At 37.0% G+C, this 17,994-nt stretch overlaps 1 protein-coding gene and 1 pseudogene across 2 annotated transcripts; one reads left to right on the plus strand and one right to left on the minus strand.

Moving 5' to 3' along the window:
* LOC107584657 (TATA box-binding protein-associated factor, RNA polymerase I, subunit C-like) overlaps positions 1-10,760 on the plus strand; it is a 16,883-nt pseudogene extending 6,123 nt beyond the window's left edge.
* Positions 10,761-11,629: 869 nt separating this feature from the next.
* LOC107584590 (cyclin-G2-like) lies at positions 11,630-17,420 on the minus strand. 2 transcript variants are annotated; one of them, XM_016271302.1, is made up of 8 exons: positions 17,264-17,420; positions 16,383-16,517; positions 16,041-16,178; positions 15,708-15,958; positions 15,088-15,166; positions 14,894-14,992; positions 14,451-14,653; positions 11,630-12,632 (listed from the first exon to the last, which is right to left on the minus strand). In XM_016271302.1, the coding sequence occupies exons 2-8, from the start codon at positions 16,485-16,487 to the stop codon at positions 12,515-12,517; spliced, it is 993 nt and encodes a 330-aa protein (XP_016126788.1). In that variant the 5' UTR covers positions 16,488-16,517; positions 17,264-17,420; the 3' UTR covers positions 11,630-12,514. The 2 variants fall into 2 exon arrangements, with proteins under 2 accessions (XP_016126788.1, XP_016126789.1); XM_016271303.1 differs by lacking the exon at positions 17,264-17,420 and having other exon boundaries at positions 16,383-17,091.
* Between the last annotated feature and the right edge of the window lie 574 nt (positions 17,421-17,994).

Consider the following 17,994-nt stretch of genomic DNA (forward strand, 5'->3'; position numbering starts at 1 on the left):
CCTTTGGGTTTTCTCATTTTTGTTTTGAAGTGACCTTTTATCTGACAGTGTCAGTGGGATGTCTGTATATAGTACAAAAAAGCAGTTTTCTCTCTGTTTTCCCTTTAGATGCAGTATTTTTACCAGCATCACTGTATGGATGCGTTCTCCACAATGGGACGTTTGCTTCAGGACAACTTCTCTTTCAAAAAGAAACAGGTGAGAGAGTCCTGATGTGTGTGGTGGTTGTGGTCAGAATACATTTTCTTGATGTTTATGTGTTTTCTAGTGGTTTTGTAATAGTTGTCTTCTGTTCAGGAGGTTATGTCAGTGCACTGGGCCGAGGACTTCATAAAGGGCATGAATTATAAAAGGTACGATTATTTTATGTGAATCAAATATTAGCGTCTGACAATTACAGTAAAGCAAAAACATTTTTTTTAAGATTATGGCCAGTTTCCATTTTAAATGGGTTGGAGGAAAACAATGTACATGGTGATATTTAGATTTATAATGCCTAAAAATAATCAAAATCAAACCTCAGATGTGCTTTTCTGTCTTTTAGGTGCACGGTCGCATGTTACTCGAAGAAGATCTGTCATTTGCACCATTTTGTCAGTGATATTGTGAGCGATGTTCCTCCACCTCTCCTCGCCTCGCTCCTTCACGAAGAGCTGAGGTCTCAGAGGGAACACCACAAGGGGCGCTCTGGGATACCTGCCCTTACACGAGTCCTGGGACTGCAGCGATGGCTGTCTGATCTATCCCAGCGGAGCCGCGATGGACAAAATCAGTATCCTCTTTCGTAGTTACCATGTCATAGTTTTTATTGTCATGGCGATGGGCTTATTTTATGAGGGCTTATCTCAATAACTGAATATTTAGCTATACATTTAATATTGTACCTGTTGGACCAAATCTACCATACAATCCAATTTACAACACTTCAGCATCATAGAAGGGAGACCAAGTATTCATTCATAAATTCAATCAAAATTGAAAGTCATAAAAATACCTTATATGGTAAAACAAAAGTCTTTATTATCATTTAAAGAGGTCTTAAAGGGATAGTTCACCCAAAAATGTAAATTATAATTTACTCACCCTCAAGTTGTTCCAAACCTGTATGAGTTTCTTTCTTCTGTTGGTAACCAAACAGTTGACGGTAGCCGTTGACTTCTATAGTATGGAGGAACAATACTGTAAACGTCAGTGACTGACTTCCAGCTAGTGATGCACGATTAATCGAATGTGATTGTCATGCGCATCTTGTCAGTAAAGCCGTTCTGTGATTAGTAGTAAATCTCCAGCACGTGCTTTCAGATGGAGTGGCATTTACTACACAGAGCCGTAGTTCACTGACAAGCTACGCAAAATCGCGTTCATAATCGCAGATGATTTAATTGTGCGATTATGAAATCGTTCTGCGATTATGAAAGCCGTTTGCGTAGCTTGTCAGTGAACTACGGGTCTGCAGTAAATGCTGCTCCACCTGAAAGCACGTGAAAATACCACATTTAATAACATGTTTTTACTCCAAACTCACTTCATAATGTCAGTTGACTGTTTGAAGTAAATCCTTCTGTGAGATGATGTGGCTTCTTACACAGAATAAGACACGCAACATATTTCATAGTATTCGAAGTAGTGATAAAGGCTATGTTGATTAGCATTCCATTATATACTTTATTATAATCAAAATTATAATAAGACGAACTCGGATGAAACATATATTTTCATAGTCGTGTGTTTATTAGTCACATTGAATTCATCAAAGCAGTTAAATCTTCTGTTTATTCAGCAACTGCTTTAGGGATTTCCTGGGTTTCTTCTGCGAGGCGTATTTGAAGTTTCAGCGCGAGAGCGCCCTCTGGCCTTTGGATGGAGATTTACTGCTGATCACAGAAGCCTGCTTCACTGAAAGATACGCATGACAATCGCAGCTTCTGCCTAATCGCGATTTATCGCCTTTGCGATTTCATTTCGATTAATCGTGCAGCCCTACTACCAGCAGCAACTGTTTGGTTACCTACATTCTTCAAAATATCTTTTGTGCTCAGCAGAAGAAAGAAACTAATACAGGTTTGAAATAAGTGGAGGGTGACTAAACGATGACAGAAATTAAATATTTGGGTGAACTATCCCTTTAAATTTGGGGGTGGAAAAACAGGAATCATTATGCAAATCTAATGTGATTTATTAAGCTTCAAAAGGCAATGATTTAATGAGATAAATGTGAGCACTGCGCGTTGGAAGTCAAAACGCGCACTTTTGTGCTTCGACAGACTTGCGGTTTTTGAGCAGTTCACAATCAATTAATCATTTTGACCTAAAATATTTTCTTGAAAATCCCCTGAGAATTTAGGATAAAATGATAAAGGGGTCATCGGATGCTACATGCACTTTTACAAGTTGTTTGAACTGAAATGTGTGTTGGCAGTGTGTGTACACAACCACCCTATAAATGATTTTAAATCCACCCAGTGTTTTTTTGTTAATCTACTAAAATCTTTACCCCTTTCTCAAATTGAGCCGATCTCAGATGCTTGTCTGTGTGACGTCACACAGACAGGCCCCCCCCACGATAGTTTGATTGACAGTAGCGTTTCAGCACAGACTGGACTGGTGTCTTACCTTAGCTCCGCCCCTGAGTGACTGTCATCAGTCCACCATTGTTTCACCGCCGGAGCAGATGTAGACAAGAATGACTCCTAACAAGCGACTGAGGTGTTCTGTTGTTGGATGTAATAATGAAAATAGCAGTCCTCATTTACTCCCGACATCTGAGCCGCTGAAGGATTACGTTTGTTTCTGAAGGGAATGCGCCCCTGATCTACATAAATGCGTCTATGTTTGCGCAAATCATTCGTGATCCAGCTTCACCTACAGATTTTAATTAATCTTTGCAAATCGCCTTTCCTAATAATGTGCTAATTAGCAAGTTTCACGATGAATGCGGCTAAAGTAAACAGTCTCTCTGAGAGCAGCTCGGAAGAGAGGGGCGGGGTCAGCAGAGCTCATTAACATTTAAAGGAAAATGCTACAAAACAGCTTGATCTGAAAAGAGCTGTTTTTGACTGGGTAAAAAAAAAAAGGTGTTTTTACACTACCATTGAGACATTTTAAACAAACTATGTTACAGACTTTTCATTAAGACCCTAAAGAATCATATCAACTTGTGGAAAATGGGCATCCGATGACCCCTTTAATAATTTAACATGCATTCGCATGTTTGGTTCTCTTATGTTGGCCTCACATCACTAATGGTTACATGACATCAGTGTTATTTTAATAATGTTTATATACTGTTATAGTACTTATTTTGGCTTTACTTTTAATATTTTTAGCTTTCAGTTTTAGTAATAACAAACTTTTTAGGTTAGTTTCCAATTTAAGTTTTTAATTTAATAGTTATATTTTGTTATTTCTGTATTATTTGTGCTTATTATATCTCTCTCATATTATTGATTTTCCTGGGAGTAGTGATGCATATACATTTCAAAATAAGAGTCCCAAATGTATTTTGGAACTATTTACACTAGATATTTTTGGTATCTAGCATTTTATTCGACATAAATTCTTATGGCTCCTCTGTTTCGTCCCGTCACAGGAAGGAAAGACCTTTCTTTAAAAACATTATCCCAGCGGTAAAACTGAATATTGATCAACCTCTGATTAAGTATTCATATTCATAATCAATTTCAGTACATATTGATATATTCAAACCTTTGCAGTTAAATGACTCTTTAAAGCTGAGATTTATTTTAAGATTTTATGTTCTTAATTTTATTTAAATTCTAACATTTAATTTGAAAAACTCTGCATACCCTGTTCTTAAATCTTTAGGAAATGTACAAGTATTTGCTTCAGTCTTATTTCCTTTACTGCCGGTCCTCAGACTTCCACAGGGTGGTGCAACGGTTCAGTGATGACAAGCCTCCTAGTTTTGTCATGGACTCTTTATTCCATTATCTGAATGGAATTGCCAGGCAGATCAGTTCGGTCAATATAGAGGATGTAGGTGAGATCTGATAAATGGGAGGGCTGAGAACAAGCCTTACACTTGGGAAGAGTCAGTGCACAAGCATAAGAGTATTGTGTTTTTGGTAGTATGTGTACAACTACCAATAAAACTCAAACAATAGTAATCACTAATGAAAACAAATTTCATGCAGAGTGTGAAATCAGTGTGCCTTTTCAAAACATCTGTGTGCAGGTAATGTGGCTGTGCGGTCGGATTGTTTCTGTGCCGTTTGGCTGCTAGGAGACTAAACGAAGCCACAGTTAATGGACGTCATCCAGACAAAAGATCGCTTCTCCTGCATCACCGTCAGGTGTGTTTGAAAGCTCTCACATGCTTCACAAAATGTGTCTGATGGACCGTGATTATTCAGGCCTTCCTTAAGACTGACTACTAGTTGACTAATCATTCACACCGTCCAATGACTAGTTGATTTGGAAAAGGTCCCTAGTGGTTATTCAAATGCGTGGGCTGATAATCAAATGACTTTATTTTACTATTGCGCTGAATTGAGTGTAAGCATTTCTGACTCAATATAGTTGTGTTCGTGTTGGTTAGATACATGTACTGGACACTATATACATTCTGAATATAGATGCATATGAAAAATATACAGTACTGTTTAAAAAAACTGGGGTCGAGAAGACTTTTAAGAAAAGTACACTTTTAGATAAACAAGGCAACATAAGAGATGCGCTTGTGGAGGTAGAAAAACAAAGTTCTTTAGTTTTTTAACGTAAGAAATGTACGCTATAGGCTGTGCTTAAGTGTGTTGTCACTTGCTTGAGCAAATCTAGAAGTCAAAGCATCGAATATGATGTTTATATTTATTGCGTTTAAACGTGAATGTCTTTGAAATGTGTTATTACTGTACTGTGATGAAAGAGAATCATAATGCTGAAAAAGCATTTTCAGTAACAACGTTTGGAATTCGAATAATGGCTAAATGTTGTGTTTGCGGTAAGCAGCCGCGGATCAGTAGCGGAGTGCAAACGTGCCCTGTGTGAAAGCAAAATGAATCCATGTTGCTTGTGCACCACACACATACGCACTGCAGACGGAGTATGTGTGAACCTGCTGTTTGGATATTTTTTGGCTCTGCAGGATGTATTTTAACCTTAGTAACAGTGGCTAAACCTGTAAGTTGATTTAAAAACGTATTTGTCTGATTAATGTGTTGTGTGTTGTCCTTTACAGTCCACACTTCCCCAATGAGCTCGCGGTGGTCAATGAGCAGGGAGCAGCTTATCTTTGGACTGCGAAAAAAGGGTAATTGTGTATGTTTAAGAACAATATGTGCTTTACTGGCTGTGTTATCTTGTGCTTAGAGCTCAGTGAACACGACTCCAACATCATCATCATATCAGCTTCCTCTACAAAATGTTCTTTAGTTGAGTTCATCCAGTACCCAAGCATATACTGTATAATAACAGATGTTTTTATGTCGACATTTTCATTTAGTTGTGAGAATGGCTTACTCTGAAATCTTCTTTTACTCACCCTCATGTAGTTTTTTTTTTTTGTCAACTTTCAAACACTTTGCCATTCCCAGACATTTTCAGTTGAACCCCTTTGATCTAAATATATTCCTAAAGTATCACCTGAGACTTCAAGTTAATATTTTATTTATTTAACAACACATTCACATGTTCACGGTTCTCTGATGTTGGATAATGGTTATCACATCAATGTTATTTTAGTGTTATTTATATATTAGAATTTTTTTATTTGAATTTTTTAAATGTAAATTTTTTGTTTTGTTGTAATTTTCTTTAAATATTTCTATTTAGTTTTATTTTATATTTTAGTTTTTGTAATTTTCTTATTTTAAAAAAATATTTATAATTAGATTATTATTCTTTTTTTTTTAAATATTTTAAATTTAGTATTTCAACTTATTGTAAGTTAGTATCCAAGGCAACATTTAAAATGTTTTGATTACGTTTTTTTAAGTAAAATTTTGGTCTTATTTATCTTATTTTAGTTTTAGTTAATGACGACTGCATGACATGGAAGTAAATGTAAAAAATATTTAATCGTTCTTTAGTTAATGTTTTATTTTAAAATGATTCATTTTATTTTTATTTATTTTTTATTTAATAAATTTTTTAGCTGTACTTTAACTCACAAACTTCAGCTTGAGAAACCATTTCTTAGTGATTTATTTATTTGAAAGCTAGTGGAAATGTCATTTTGTAAATTTTCTATAAATAAGTTAAATTACAGTTTGTTTGTCACAGAACATTAGCAAATGGTTTCAGAAGGTACTGAAAATAGTGTTTTAATGGTGCTTTTACAAACAGGACAGATCCAGTCCACGTAAAATCAGCTGTCAAAATTGAACCTTATGTGTTTCACGAATGACAGAAAGTGCTGGGTTTGAAAGGAACTGCAGTGCATTTGTGAAACGCAAAGAAGTGCATATCCAGATTGCATTTGTCAATCACAAATCATACATGAAAGCTTCAGTTTCCACTCCTGACTCTAAGTTTATGATCAATCAAACCAGATTCTTCTTCAAAAGCTATTTTGCGGGTTAATAAGTCTGCCCGCTGAGCTGATGCAACCCCGCAGCTCATGACGCAGTGTGAGTATGATGTTGTAACCTGTCCGGAGGTTTGTGACATTCTGTTCTCTTTCAGATTGCAAAAGTTCCGTGTGGAGGATTCCAACCTGTACTTCAATGTTAAGTCTCCATGGCGATGGTGTGAGTTCTCCTGTCACCCGAGAGTGATGGTGTATGCTGACAGAACAGGGGCGGAGCTTACAGACATACGGGTAAAGCGACGCCTCTTATTATTGGACAAAATTTCGTTATGGATTTACTATATAGAACGGAGTCCTCCATAAACGTCTAGCACCTTATCAGATTTTGTTTGTTTCGATAGCCAAACCAGCAACTCTTATCAGTGTTGAAACAGCATCATGCAAGGGTTTTTGTCCACTGTAAAATTACAGATTATTACATGTTATAGCCTAACAATTTGATAAAACTAATAATAAAAATTTAATAAGTCTCTATCACATTTATATTAAATCTTATTGTTCATAATAATAGGATTTAATAGTAACAATAAATAGATAATATTATAAAATCTCATTATTAATATTTATTTAATATTAAGTCTTATATATTTTAAACAATTTTATTTTTCATAATAACAAGACTTAATAAAAATTAGATAACATTATAAAATACTATTATTATTTTTAAGTATCAGTGTTTTTTATTAGTGTTTATATTTATCATCTAATTATTAATACCTATTGTTATTAGTAGTAATAGGAGGTAATACTAACAATTAAATATTAATAACAGTAATAATAACAATAGTAATACGATTTATTATTAGAAGTATTAGAGTTGTTATTATTATTATCATCATTATACAATATTTGAAATATAAGGATTTTAGTACCTTAAGAAATTAAATGTAAAATGTATAGGGTGAATAAAGGCCTTTGAGTAAGCTGAATTTACCCCAGTTTGTACCACTACTATTTATTTCAGTTTTGTGTATTTAAAGGTGGGGTAAGCGATTTTTCAAAAACGCTTTAGAAAACTGATTCGGGCCGACTAGCAAAACAAACTTGTAGCCAATCAGCAGCAAGGGGCGTGTCAAGTCATGATGTGGAGGAGAGAGCGTTCAGTGCACAGGACGGACATTAGCCAAGCCGAGCGACAGAAAGATAGAGATGGCGGATAAAAAACAAAAGAGGAAAATGTCTGCGGAACAAAAGAAGGCTTAAGGCAAGAAGTAGGACCCGTGTAAATATCGGATCAGCTTTCCAGCGCTGGAGAGAACTCAAGGAGCGGAAGGCCTGCGATCGGACGCCGAGGTTGCTTTGTTTTTTCTTGATAGGTGAGTAACACCATACTGGACGCGACAAAGCGACCGCTGAAAATCATTTAAAATTTGTGTCAATACGTCATAAATAGAACGCAGCAGCAGTTTTCTGTCGGGGATTTGTCGTGTCATGCCGCGCCACAGCCAGTGTAGACCATAGATATGTGTATATATCTATGGTGTAGACAGCATCACTGATTATAATGAGTTCTATAGTATTTTGTCGCGCCGCGGCACTCGCGTCTGGTGTAGACACAGTGTAACATTGGTTTTGCTTTGTTTCACAGAACTAATCGTTGCCTTGGTTGCGTACATATGTGTGGGGTGGAGCTATCAAAATAGGGGCGAGACCCTTTTGGGGTAGGGGCGTGTTTGTTTTGGTGATTTCAAATGTCAACATTGGCTACCAGAAATCGCTTACCCCACCTTTAATGAACATTCTTTAGTTTAACACTTTTGTTATTCTTCTCTTTGTTACTCAGTGTTTTTATTTAGGTGGGTCTCAATTTATTATTAATCTTTGTCTATGCAGAGTGCTGATAGTAATCACACATTGTTCTGGATCGGAAGGACAGCAGCCTGTATGTCAGAAGAGCGAGTGATACTCGCCAAAAATACCTGAGTAAAAGCCACGCCCATCACCACCTCATTAATACCCAGGTAAACGCCGTCACATATCACATAACATCTGAGGGATTGGGTCAGATATTAGCCTGAAGGAGTGGTTTCACCCTGTGGTTTTTCCAGGCAATCATTCAGAGCTTCCTTGAATGATGATCTGTATCAGTTGTCATTGACTCTATACACACCCACCACTGAAACTTTTTTTTGTTATTCGCTATCAGTGTAACTAGAGATCTGATCTTTAATTCTGTGGAACATTTCCTGAATGTATTAAATCTGATCTTGACTACCAAAAAGTACCTTGGCACTACCATGGTATTTCTGTGGTAATCTTTGAACTATATTTGTGTACGCAAATACAATTGTATATGAATAGCGTAATCATTAAATGCCATTGTATTCTAATTTTTCACTACTGTTATAAGGTTTAAGGTTAAGATTTTTAATGTTTTTGATTATAATGTCTCTTTTGCTCACCAGGGCTGCGTTTATTTGATCAAAAATACAGTAAAAACTGTAATATTCTGAAATATTATTGCAATTTAAAATGTTTTCTATTTGAATATATTTTAAAGGGGTCATATGATGCTTTTTTTAAAGATCATTATTTGGTGTAACATAATATGTTGACATGCTTTAATGTTCAAAAAACACATTATTTTTCAAATACTGTACATTATTGTAGGTCCGGGACAAGAAAATCGCGGCTCTTCGCCGAAAGCGCCGGAAAGAAAAGCAAGTCAAAGCTCGCAGTCGCACCTCACTTTCTGGAAACTTCACCTCATCTGTGAGTTACCAAGAGAGTGCCTCGGGTTGGTCATCGGTGGGGAGTCAGTGTCTGGGTTCAGATGACGAGACTTTGGAGAACTCGCAAGCTACGGACATGGAGGAATGGAGGGCCAAACCTGAGATGCACAGAAAGAGCCCCATCATACTGAGACGGTTTTTAAATGAGCAGTCGACTGAGGTAGAACCTTTCAAATCTCCTTCGAGGCCTGATCAAGACCTTTTGACTTCATCAAAATCTCAGTCTTCCATTCAGGTAATGATTTGCTGATATGAAATTTCAGAGCTGATACCGATAAATGATTATTTATAGCGATTTGTGGTCAATACTGATAACTGATCATTTAATTTTTTGACTTTAAAAAGGAGTTGCTTTCTGATAAATTAAAATGACTCACTTGAACCAAGGCGACTGTCATAGGTGTAATGCTGGTTTAATGAGAAATTAATGACTTGAAACTAGCATAAATTGTATTGTATCCATTTGTACGTTATTGTTCAAAAGTTTAGGGTCAGTAAGATTTTTATTTTTAAAGAAATTAATACTTTTATTCAACAAGGACACATTTTATTAAATGTGTCCAAAGTAAAGACATTTATTATGTTACTGATTTCTATTTTTAAATAAATGCTGTTCTTTTGAAAATATTAAACAGCACAACTTTTTTCAACAATAACAATAAGAAATGTTTCTTGAGCAGCAAATCAGTATATTAGAATGATTTCTGAAGGATAATGTGACACTGAAGACTGGAGTAATGATGCTGAAAATTCAGCTGCAGATCACAGGAATAATTATATTTTAAAAATATATTAATATAGAAAATAGTTATTTAAAATTGTGGGTTAGGGTTAGGGTAATTATTTATGGTTATCCTGATAAATAATTTTAACAGATCGCTAAACCGAGTAGAACGGAAATGAACAATGATCTACACCAAAATGTGTCAAAACATCGGAAAGTTTCAACTAGTAATACAAGTTTTTGGACCTTGATTCATTGTGTTTGAGCTTGTTTAATCTGGATCATATTTTGTGCCATTTTCATGAATGATCAAAAACATGTCCGTGTATAACTTGTGTATGAGGTTTTTGCATATTTCGTCTTGATGTATAAATGAAATGTGTACTCACAGCAGATGATTGCAATTTTTTTAAACATTATTTTTAATACATTGTTCATCTCTACTTTCAGGTTGGTACGACCAACCTCTGGCTCCCCTAGTGTTGCAGTAGGGATGGATTTGGGACCTCCTGCTTCAACTCACCTCCACACGGCCACCAACTGTCCAATCGAAACGCTGCAATGAGTTTTACCTTAGTTCCCTTCCCACATCCCAAATATCGACTCCGCACCGGTTGGTGGATATTCTTTATCTCAGGTTGGCCTTTTTTCGCCGACTCCTTTGTCTCATCGCTCCTTGACTTCCCAGAGAGCTCCCCAATTCAGAAGCCTCTCTCAGGCCTCCCATCCAAAGAAGAAATCTCGGATGGGCTTCTAAAAGTCCGACTCCAAAGAAGGAATGCTGTAAGGCAAGTGACCTACTTTTTGGCGTGGTGTTGAATGTTTGGGTACTGTACAGAGGCGGGATGTGTTTGAACGAGAAACTCGAGCCAGTAGTGAGAGTGTGTGTGAGGAACTGCACAAATGTTTCTGTGTTTGTAATAACTAATGCTTACTGTTTGGACCAATTAGAGCGTGCTCGTGGTCTTTAGCATAGTTGCATTTTGCTTGCTTTTCTCACTTGTATAATGGCTATAGAGAAAATCGAGGCATTATGACGTCAATATCCCAATTGTTGTTTTTAGTTTATTACTTTGGCTTCCAAATCCATATCCGAAAACATCTTCAAATGCTTGCTGTGTGGTTTTTCTGTTGTTCACATTCAAAATTTCATCAGTACGTAGTGCATTGTGTGTAATGTAATGGATCCTGTGGTATTTTTCTGGCTTTTTGCCCACCTGCTCCTACAAGGGAACAGAAAGATTGTTTCCAGCCTTTGACTGACTAGACATGCACAGGTTGTTGGTTTGTCATAAGAACGAGTTCCTGTTTTTGGGGAAAATGTGAAATCGGGCAGAAAACACTGGGCAGAATTGCATCATGCACTGTTCATTTGTATGTGTTTAAATCAGCTGATAACATCATGACGTTGTAGTTGACGAAGGCTCTTACTGTTGCTGTGTGAAATATCCTGCGGCAGTGAGGCGATTTACAACATCTGCTGTCTGTTTTCCATTTTCTGCTTTTGCGGGATAGTTGAGGTACTTGGGAACAGAAAACTGATTCAGGATAACCTGACTAAGCAAAACAGAAGACTGAGTGAATTTGAAAATAGCTTCTTTTTTTTTTAATTGTGAATTTTTTTTTTTACCATGACAAAAATAACAATAAATAAGTTAATATCTACAAGATGCTATACAGAACGTATATGCATTTTTTTTTTTACATTATACAAATGTACATTTTTTTAATTGACATTTTTTTTACATTTTATAAGGTTTTTAGGCTTTTTTTTTTTGTTGTTGTTGCACATTTTCAACATACAGTATTTGTCTTCATACATCGGCTAAAGTGAAACTTATACTAAATTGGCAAGTAGGTTAACAACATCACACACACACACACACACACACACACACACACACACACACGAAAAATAAACAATCCACTGTTTTTCTGTGAACACCATGCGCACCACATTAAATCTTTAACTATTTGACCTCCGAGGCGGCAGTTCTGCTGGCACGCAGCTTTCCCGCTGTCGCGCGCTTACAATCATATTACTAAACTGTGCGAAGCACCAAAGTACAAATCTCAAGTTGTCTATAACAGTCTAGTGTACCTTGGATATGTCATATTGAGCCGCCTGGAATGTTGACAAATCCGAACATGCACCAACTTCTATAAACACTACGCTACATTTTTTTTTTTTAGTTTTTAGCTGCCAGTGTTGTGCAGTGCTGAATTATTTTACTTTTAGCTTAACACAAGTAATCAAGAGAGATGTTTACAGTATCTGGACTGGCTTTCTGTAAAGCCATAAAAGAAGAGTTTTAAAATACAATTCTGATATTTTGGGCTCAGTGGTTTCGTTGAACCCAGGCACAATGGCACCTCGCTGTATAGCTATTAGGTTTCAGCCAGAAGAGGTCTGTGACATCATCTTGGAAGATGACAAGGGAGCCATTCAGATCAGCGTGGAGGCCACATCTCCATTGGCGGTTGTGCTCCTTGACGAGTGGTTACAGCGTATTACTGTCTGTGGGCACGGGAGCGAAAGTTCGAGGGGAAGTAGTGTCCCTCTGCGTCGCTGCCCAGCGAGCTGCTCAGACTCTCTTCCCCAGAGCTCAGGTCTTCGCTTGAATCCTCACTGTCATAAAAGGAAATAAAAAAAGTCAGATGCACTCTCATTTTGACTATTCTATTTATTTATTTGTGTCACTTTGGTTAGGTACTTACAAGTTCATAAAAGAATATTGTGTTTCAGTTTTTTTTATTTAATATTTCTATTTTTATTTTAGTTGTAGTCATTTTACTAAACATTGTTTTTATTTCTGTTTATGTAAAATTATTTATTGTATTTTTGTTAGTCATTTAAGAACTTAAACTTATTTTTTAATATTTCTACTTTATTTTCAGTTTTATCCTTAACTTGTTTTGTTTTTATTTCGGATAGTCATTTTAGGACTTAAATTTTAGTACTATGTTTTTCTTTTCTTTTTTTACATTTCTATTGGTGTTAAATTATTTATTTTTAGGACTTAGTTTTTTAATAATATTTCTATTTAATTATATTTTTATTTCAATTTTTGTAATAAAAAAAAAAGAATAAAAAAAATAGTAGTATATGAATGATTCTACATAGTAACTGAATGACAAGTCTATTATTATCTGTGGTAATGAAGCTCGACTGAAATCATGTATGTGGTTAACCTGGAATATCACTGTCGAAATTGAAAAAAAAAAACACTGTCAGATGTCCGATCTTGTTTTGTGCTTTTGTCTAACCGACCCCACCTCGCACACCCTTCTCTTACTCACAGGTGATGCTGCACAACCTGTGACCTGTTTGTAAATAGTCATTATTCACTACCTACATTCCACTGCTGCGCCTAGTTTGAGGTGTTTGCATATCTAACCCATTAGCCATCTCAAAGCAGTACGTCCTGTCTGGATTTTCGGCTTGTAATCAGCTGTGTTGGTGAGCCTCAGGAATGACTCTTGTTGCTCTTGGCGAGTAACCACTCTCGGATTGGTTGCTAGGACGTGACTAACTATTCGTAGTTATCAAGTAGCACTGTAAGGACACCTGGGTGGGGCGCTGTGCTGACGAGGCTGTGACGTAAGTGGTGTGTGTCAGTAAAATGCCAAGGTTAAGACATGTCATGTGATGGGGAAAAACTGTGATGGAACTGAAACCAGAAGTTGTGATGGAAAAATTGACAGGCGTACTTTACATAAATTATTCCAAAATTTGTTTGCTGCTATTTCCAGATAGTTGTTGTTGTTATCAGTAGAATATGAAAATATAATCACTGTAATGTGAGAGATGATGTGACTGATTTTGGTTAGTTCCTTATGAGCTTATGAAACCATATTCTGAGTTCCAGTGTTATTTTAGTACTATTTAATATATTATAGTATTTATTAATATTTTGAATTGGCTTTTGTTTTAATTTGAGTAAATTTGTGCTTTTGTCGTTTAAAAAAAAAAAAAATTGTGAGCTCCTTATGAGTTTATAAAAGAATATTCTAGGTACCAATGTTATTTTAGTTTTATTTCTATACTATTATAGAATTTATTTTGAATTAGCTTTTTTTTTTTTTTTTTACATTTTCTGTTTTCATTTATAATTAAGTAAAGTTTAATTTTAGACATTTTTATTATACGTTTCTATTTAGCTTTATTTTAATTTCAGTTTGAATAATTTTAGTATTTAAATAAAAATTGCATTTGCAATTTTGTACATTTGCCCCATAGAAATCCATTGCAAACCTAACTGATTTTTGTTTGGTTTCACAAACTGAATGACAAGTCTAAATGATTTTCTGTGGTAATCAAAGCTTGACTAAAATCATCTTTATGCGATTAACCCGGAATATTCCTTTCCCGTCTTCCTCTATTGACTGTTTGCTACGAGTGTGACATCCTAACACCTGTGTTTTTCCTCAGGTGAGCTGTGTTTACCTCTCGCTCTCGTCCCATGCGCACTCTGGGATGGTGGGCAGCTCGGGGACGCTGCGGTAGCTGCTGTGCAGGTTCTGTGCTGTCCTCCGCGAGACGATCCACACCAGTTTCTTGTGGTCAGGTTTGGCACATTCTGGAGAGGAGTATTCCCTCATACACTGGCCTACCAGGCCTCGCCAGTGCACCAGGTCAGCCTTCGAGATCTGCAAACAGACACTGCTGCATTAGACACCTGCTTACACAAGGACAGGGCACAGAGCCAGCTTCATTTCGGATGGGACCGACATGTGTAAACCAATAGCCTGTTGGCGATAGGACTGGGTTAAGAGCTTTGGATTTGTCACAGAGCAGTCTGAGACATTTAACTTGATTTCCTAACTTTTAAAAGGTTTTTATTGATGTTCAGGGCGTGTAAAAATGTTGATCTACTCATGAATTCTTACCTTCAAGTGTGTTTGTATGCGCTGGGCGATTTCTAGCAGGTCCACAGACTGTAAGGCCTCGATCTCAAGCATCAAGAGCGACAAAGCGAGCACCGAAGGCTAAAAAAAAATTTAAAAAAAAGAGCGACAATTCATCAGAATTCAAATTTCCATTTAACTTGCTTCAAGAATCTGTCTGTTTAAGTTGTTCTTACTTTTGCTTTGGAGAAAACAATTCTGCATAGGCAGGCTTTCAGCTGGGCCTCCAGTTTGTCAAGATTCAGGACGTCTTTTCTGAAAAGGAGAAGAAAGCATTAGTGAGATTTTATTAGCCGAGCTGTTTGACATTGAAGAAGCCATTGTGTCTAGTCAGAAGATAATCTCCTAGTTTCTGATGCATGACTGCCGTCACGGTCACCCATATACAGCAGAATGCTCAAAGTCCGCTTGCAAGCTCTGTTTATCAACCTTTACAAGTCAATGTTTCAAATGCCAAGCCTGCATGTTAAAGTTTGTGGCTCTGAAGTTTGATAATGCCACTTGTTCTTACCTGTTGGACGTGTGCGAAAGTGCAATGGTGTGGTACAAATGCAGAAAGGTTAAGGCTGTGACGGCTTTTAACTGGAAGTTGAGCTTCTCCAAAATGATCTTCTCCATTCGGCTGAGGTCTGAGACGGTGAACTTGCACTGGCTGATGCGAATGAGCTCATGGCTAGACGAAACATTGCACTCTTCTTCGGTTGCTCGGGCGGCGATGTGAAGGCAACCGATGCTGATGCAGGCCAAATACCTGGGCTGAACCTTTAGGTAGTTTGATAATGCCACTTGTTCTTACCTGTTGGACGTGTGCGAAAGTGCAATGGTGTGGTACAAATGCAGGAAGGTTAAGGCTGTGACGGCTTTTAACTGGAAGTTGAGCTTCTCCAAAATTATCTTCTCCATTCGGCTGAGGTCTGAAACGGTGAACTTGCACTGGCTGATGCGAATGAGCTCATGGCTAGACGAAACATTGCACTCTTCTTCGGTTGCTCGGGCGGCGATGTGAAGGCAACCGATGCTGATGCAGGCCAAATACCTGGGCTGAACCTTTAGGAACACACAAGCGATTGGTTATAACATGTTCTAATACTTGTTAATCAGATGGATTGACTTATAACTAATTGATTACCTTCATCATAGCTATAAACCTGTCCAGCAGGTTAACGGCTAGTACAAAGGTCTGAGTGCTGTAACCGAAGAAACTGGTCAAGCTCCAGAGATCTTCCACTCGAGCATCTCGACATTTGGCTGAAACTCCATTACCGTTCTGTGTGGATGAGGAGAAATAAGTTATATTTAAAGTTTAAAACCAGTGACCCATTTGGACCCAAATATTGTTTTGTACATTGTATACTGTAAAAATACTTTTTATAATGTACAGAAATACATTGCGAAATTCCAGAACTGTTGTATATGTTCTCAAATAAAGTTTGTATATGTATTTTCACAGGAGTTTGTCAAACTAGTTTACCTCTTGTGTGGATTCGATCAAACTGAGACCCGTTTCCTTTGGTAGATAATGAACCTCCTGATCCAAATTGCTCTTCAGCTCCTTCATCAGTTTGATGGCCTCCATATTTTCACTTTGGCTGGGTTGTCAAAACACCTTTAAAAAGGCATAAAAGAGTTAAGTAAATCCTGGTAACACAGGGCGGTGGGTCAAGGTTTTGCCCAGCCCCCTCCTCTCAGCTGAGCCTCGGTGTCGGGTTTCGCTGGTTAACGCCTTCTTAAAGGACATCCAAACAAATAAATCCGACGCATTCAGACTGAGATTGACAAATAAATGTGAAATCGACTCGTTGACCAAAATGATAAGGTTAAAACCGGATCGAAAGTGAATGTGATCCAGTGGAGTCCCGTTGATCCTTCAGCTGGAAAATACCTCGACCAGAGGGGGAGGGGTTTAAATCTTCTGTGCAGTTTGTTTTCGACATTAAATAATAGACGACGTTTTTGTCAATTACAGTATAATAAAAGCGGGAGCTGAAACATTATTCACTTAAATTAAAGTTAAACATGCACTTAAAATTATAAATGTAACGTTACTGGCTTTGAACGTAAACCTCAAAGACGACCAAAAATAACAAGGGATTCGGTCATTCCAGTAAAATAAATATAATTTTCATTAACGTTAGTGACACACAAACGATCGATAAAATGTCATATGATATAAAATATACGGATTAACGTTACTTAGTCAAAAATCTCGTTAAATACCAGCATAACCAAACATCAAAACCATTTTCAGGAAAAAGAAATACGACCAAAACATTTAAACGGTGACCGTTAATCTAGACAGACGTTTAAAAAGGAAACCAATATCTTAAAGAAGGTTAAATAAAGGTACATTACCAGGGATGTTAAAAGGACATATTGTGTTTGTGTATCCGAGAATCTTTCGTCTGTTTTCGCTGCTTCTCTTTCCTTTTGTTGATGTTGAATGTGGCTCCGCCCCCTGGGTCTGTCACGTAAGAAACGAAAGTCGCTCTGTTTAGGTAGTTTTATGCGTTTTAGAACGGCTACTTTTATAATTTCTATGTTTAATTAGGTGTATTTTATATTGTTTAATCGTTATGCCATAACTGTTTCAAATTGATCGTGTTTTTAAAACATACGAGCGTAGTTTTAAAGCGTTCTGTGTCTTAAAATATTGACAGGCTAACGGACCAATAGGATCGCTCGAAGATGCAGCGTTCAAATATTCCGCCCAAAATTCTCGGTTCTCATTGGCTGCTGGTTTTCATGTAGACGCCGACGATTGGCTAGCGCATCGATAGCTCGTCCTTCTCTTTGAACGGGTGTTGCTGGGTTTTGTTGTGACAGTGTTGCCCGGGGCTAGAAAATGTAGTACAAATGCGTTCCTTTCTCAGATGTGGATTTTGTGATAAGTTTCTATGTTTTTCTGTTAGACTTTTCTTTTTCTACTCAATATTCATTAAACGTTTAGTGTGTGGTGTTAACATTTTAGCTGAATATCCTCCTGGGATCCAGGCATAGACTTTTGTCTTCTGTAGAGGACATTATATTTTAGTGAGTTACTCTGAGACCTCACATGCCACAGTTTTAAATCTGAAAGTCCTGAC

This window comes from Sinocyclocheilus grahami, unplaced genomic scaffold (genome assembly GCF_001515645.1).
Source record: "Sinocyclocheilus grahami isolate Dianchi unplaced genomic scaffold, SAMN03320097.WGS_v1.1 scaffold61.1, whole genome shotgun sequence".
Lineage (NCBI taxonomy): Eukaryota > Metazoa > Chordata > Actinopteri > Cypriniformes > Cyprinidae > Sinocyclocheilus > Sinocyclocheilus grahami.

Excerpts from the sequence above, each read along its gene's own strand:
- LOC107584590 (XM_016271302.1), bottom strand. The coding sequence starts at position 16,487 with ATGGAGGCCATCAAACTGATGAAGGAGCTGAAGAGCAATTTGGATCAG. Across the intron at positions 14,993-15,087 it reads TTGTTTTCTCCAAAGCAAAA|CCTTCGGTGCTCGCTTTGTC; the intron begins GTAAGAACAACT and ends ATTTTTTTTTAG. Across the intron at positions 12,633-14,450 it reads GCATGGGACGAGAGCGAGAG|TGAGGATTCAAGCGAAGACC; the intron begins GTAAACACAGCT and ends CTTTTATGACAG.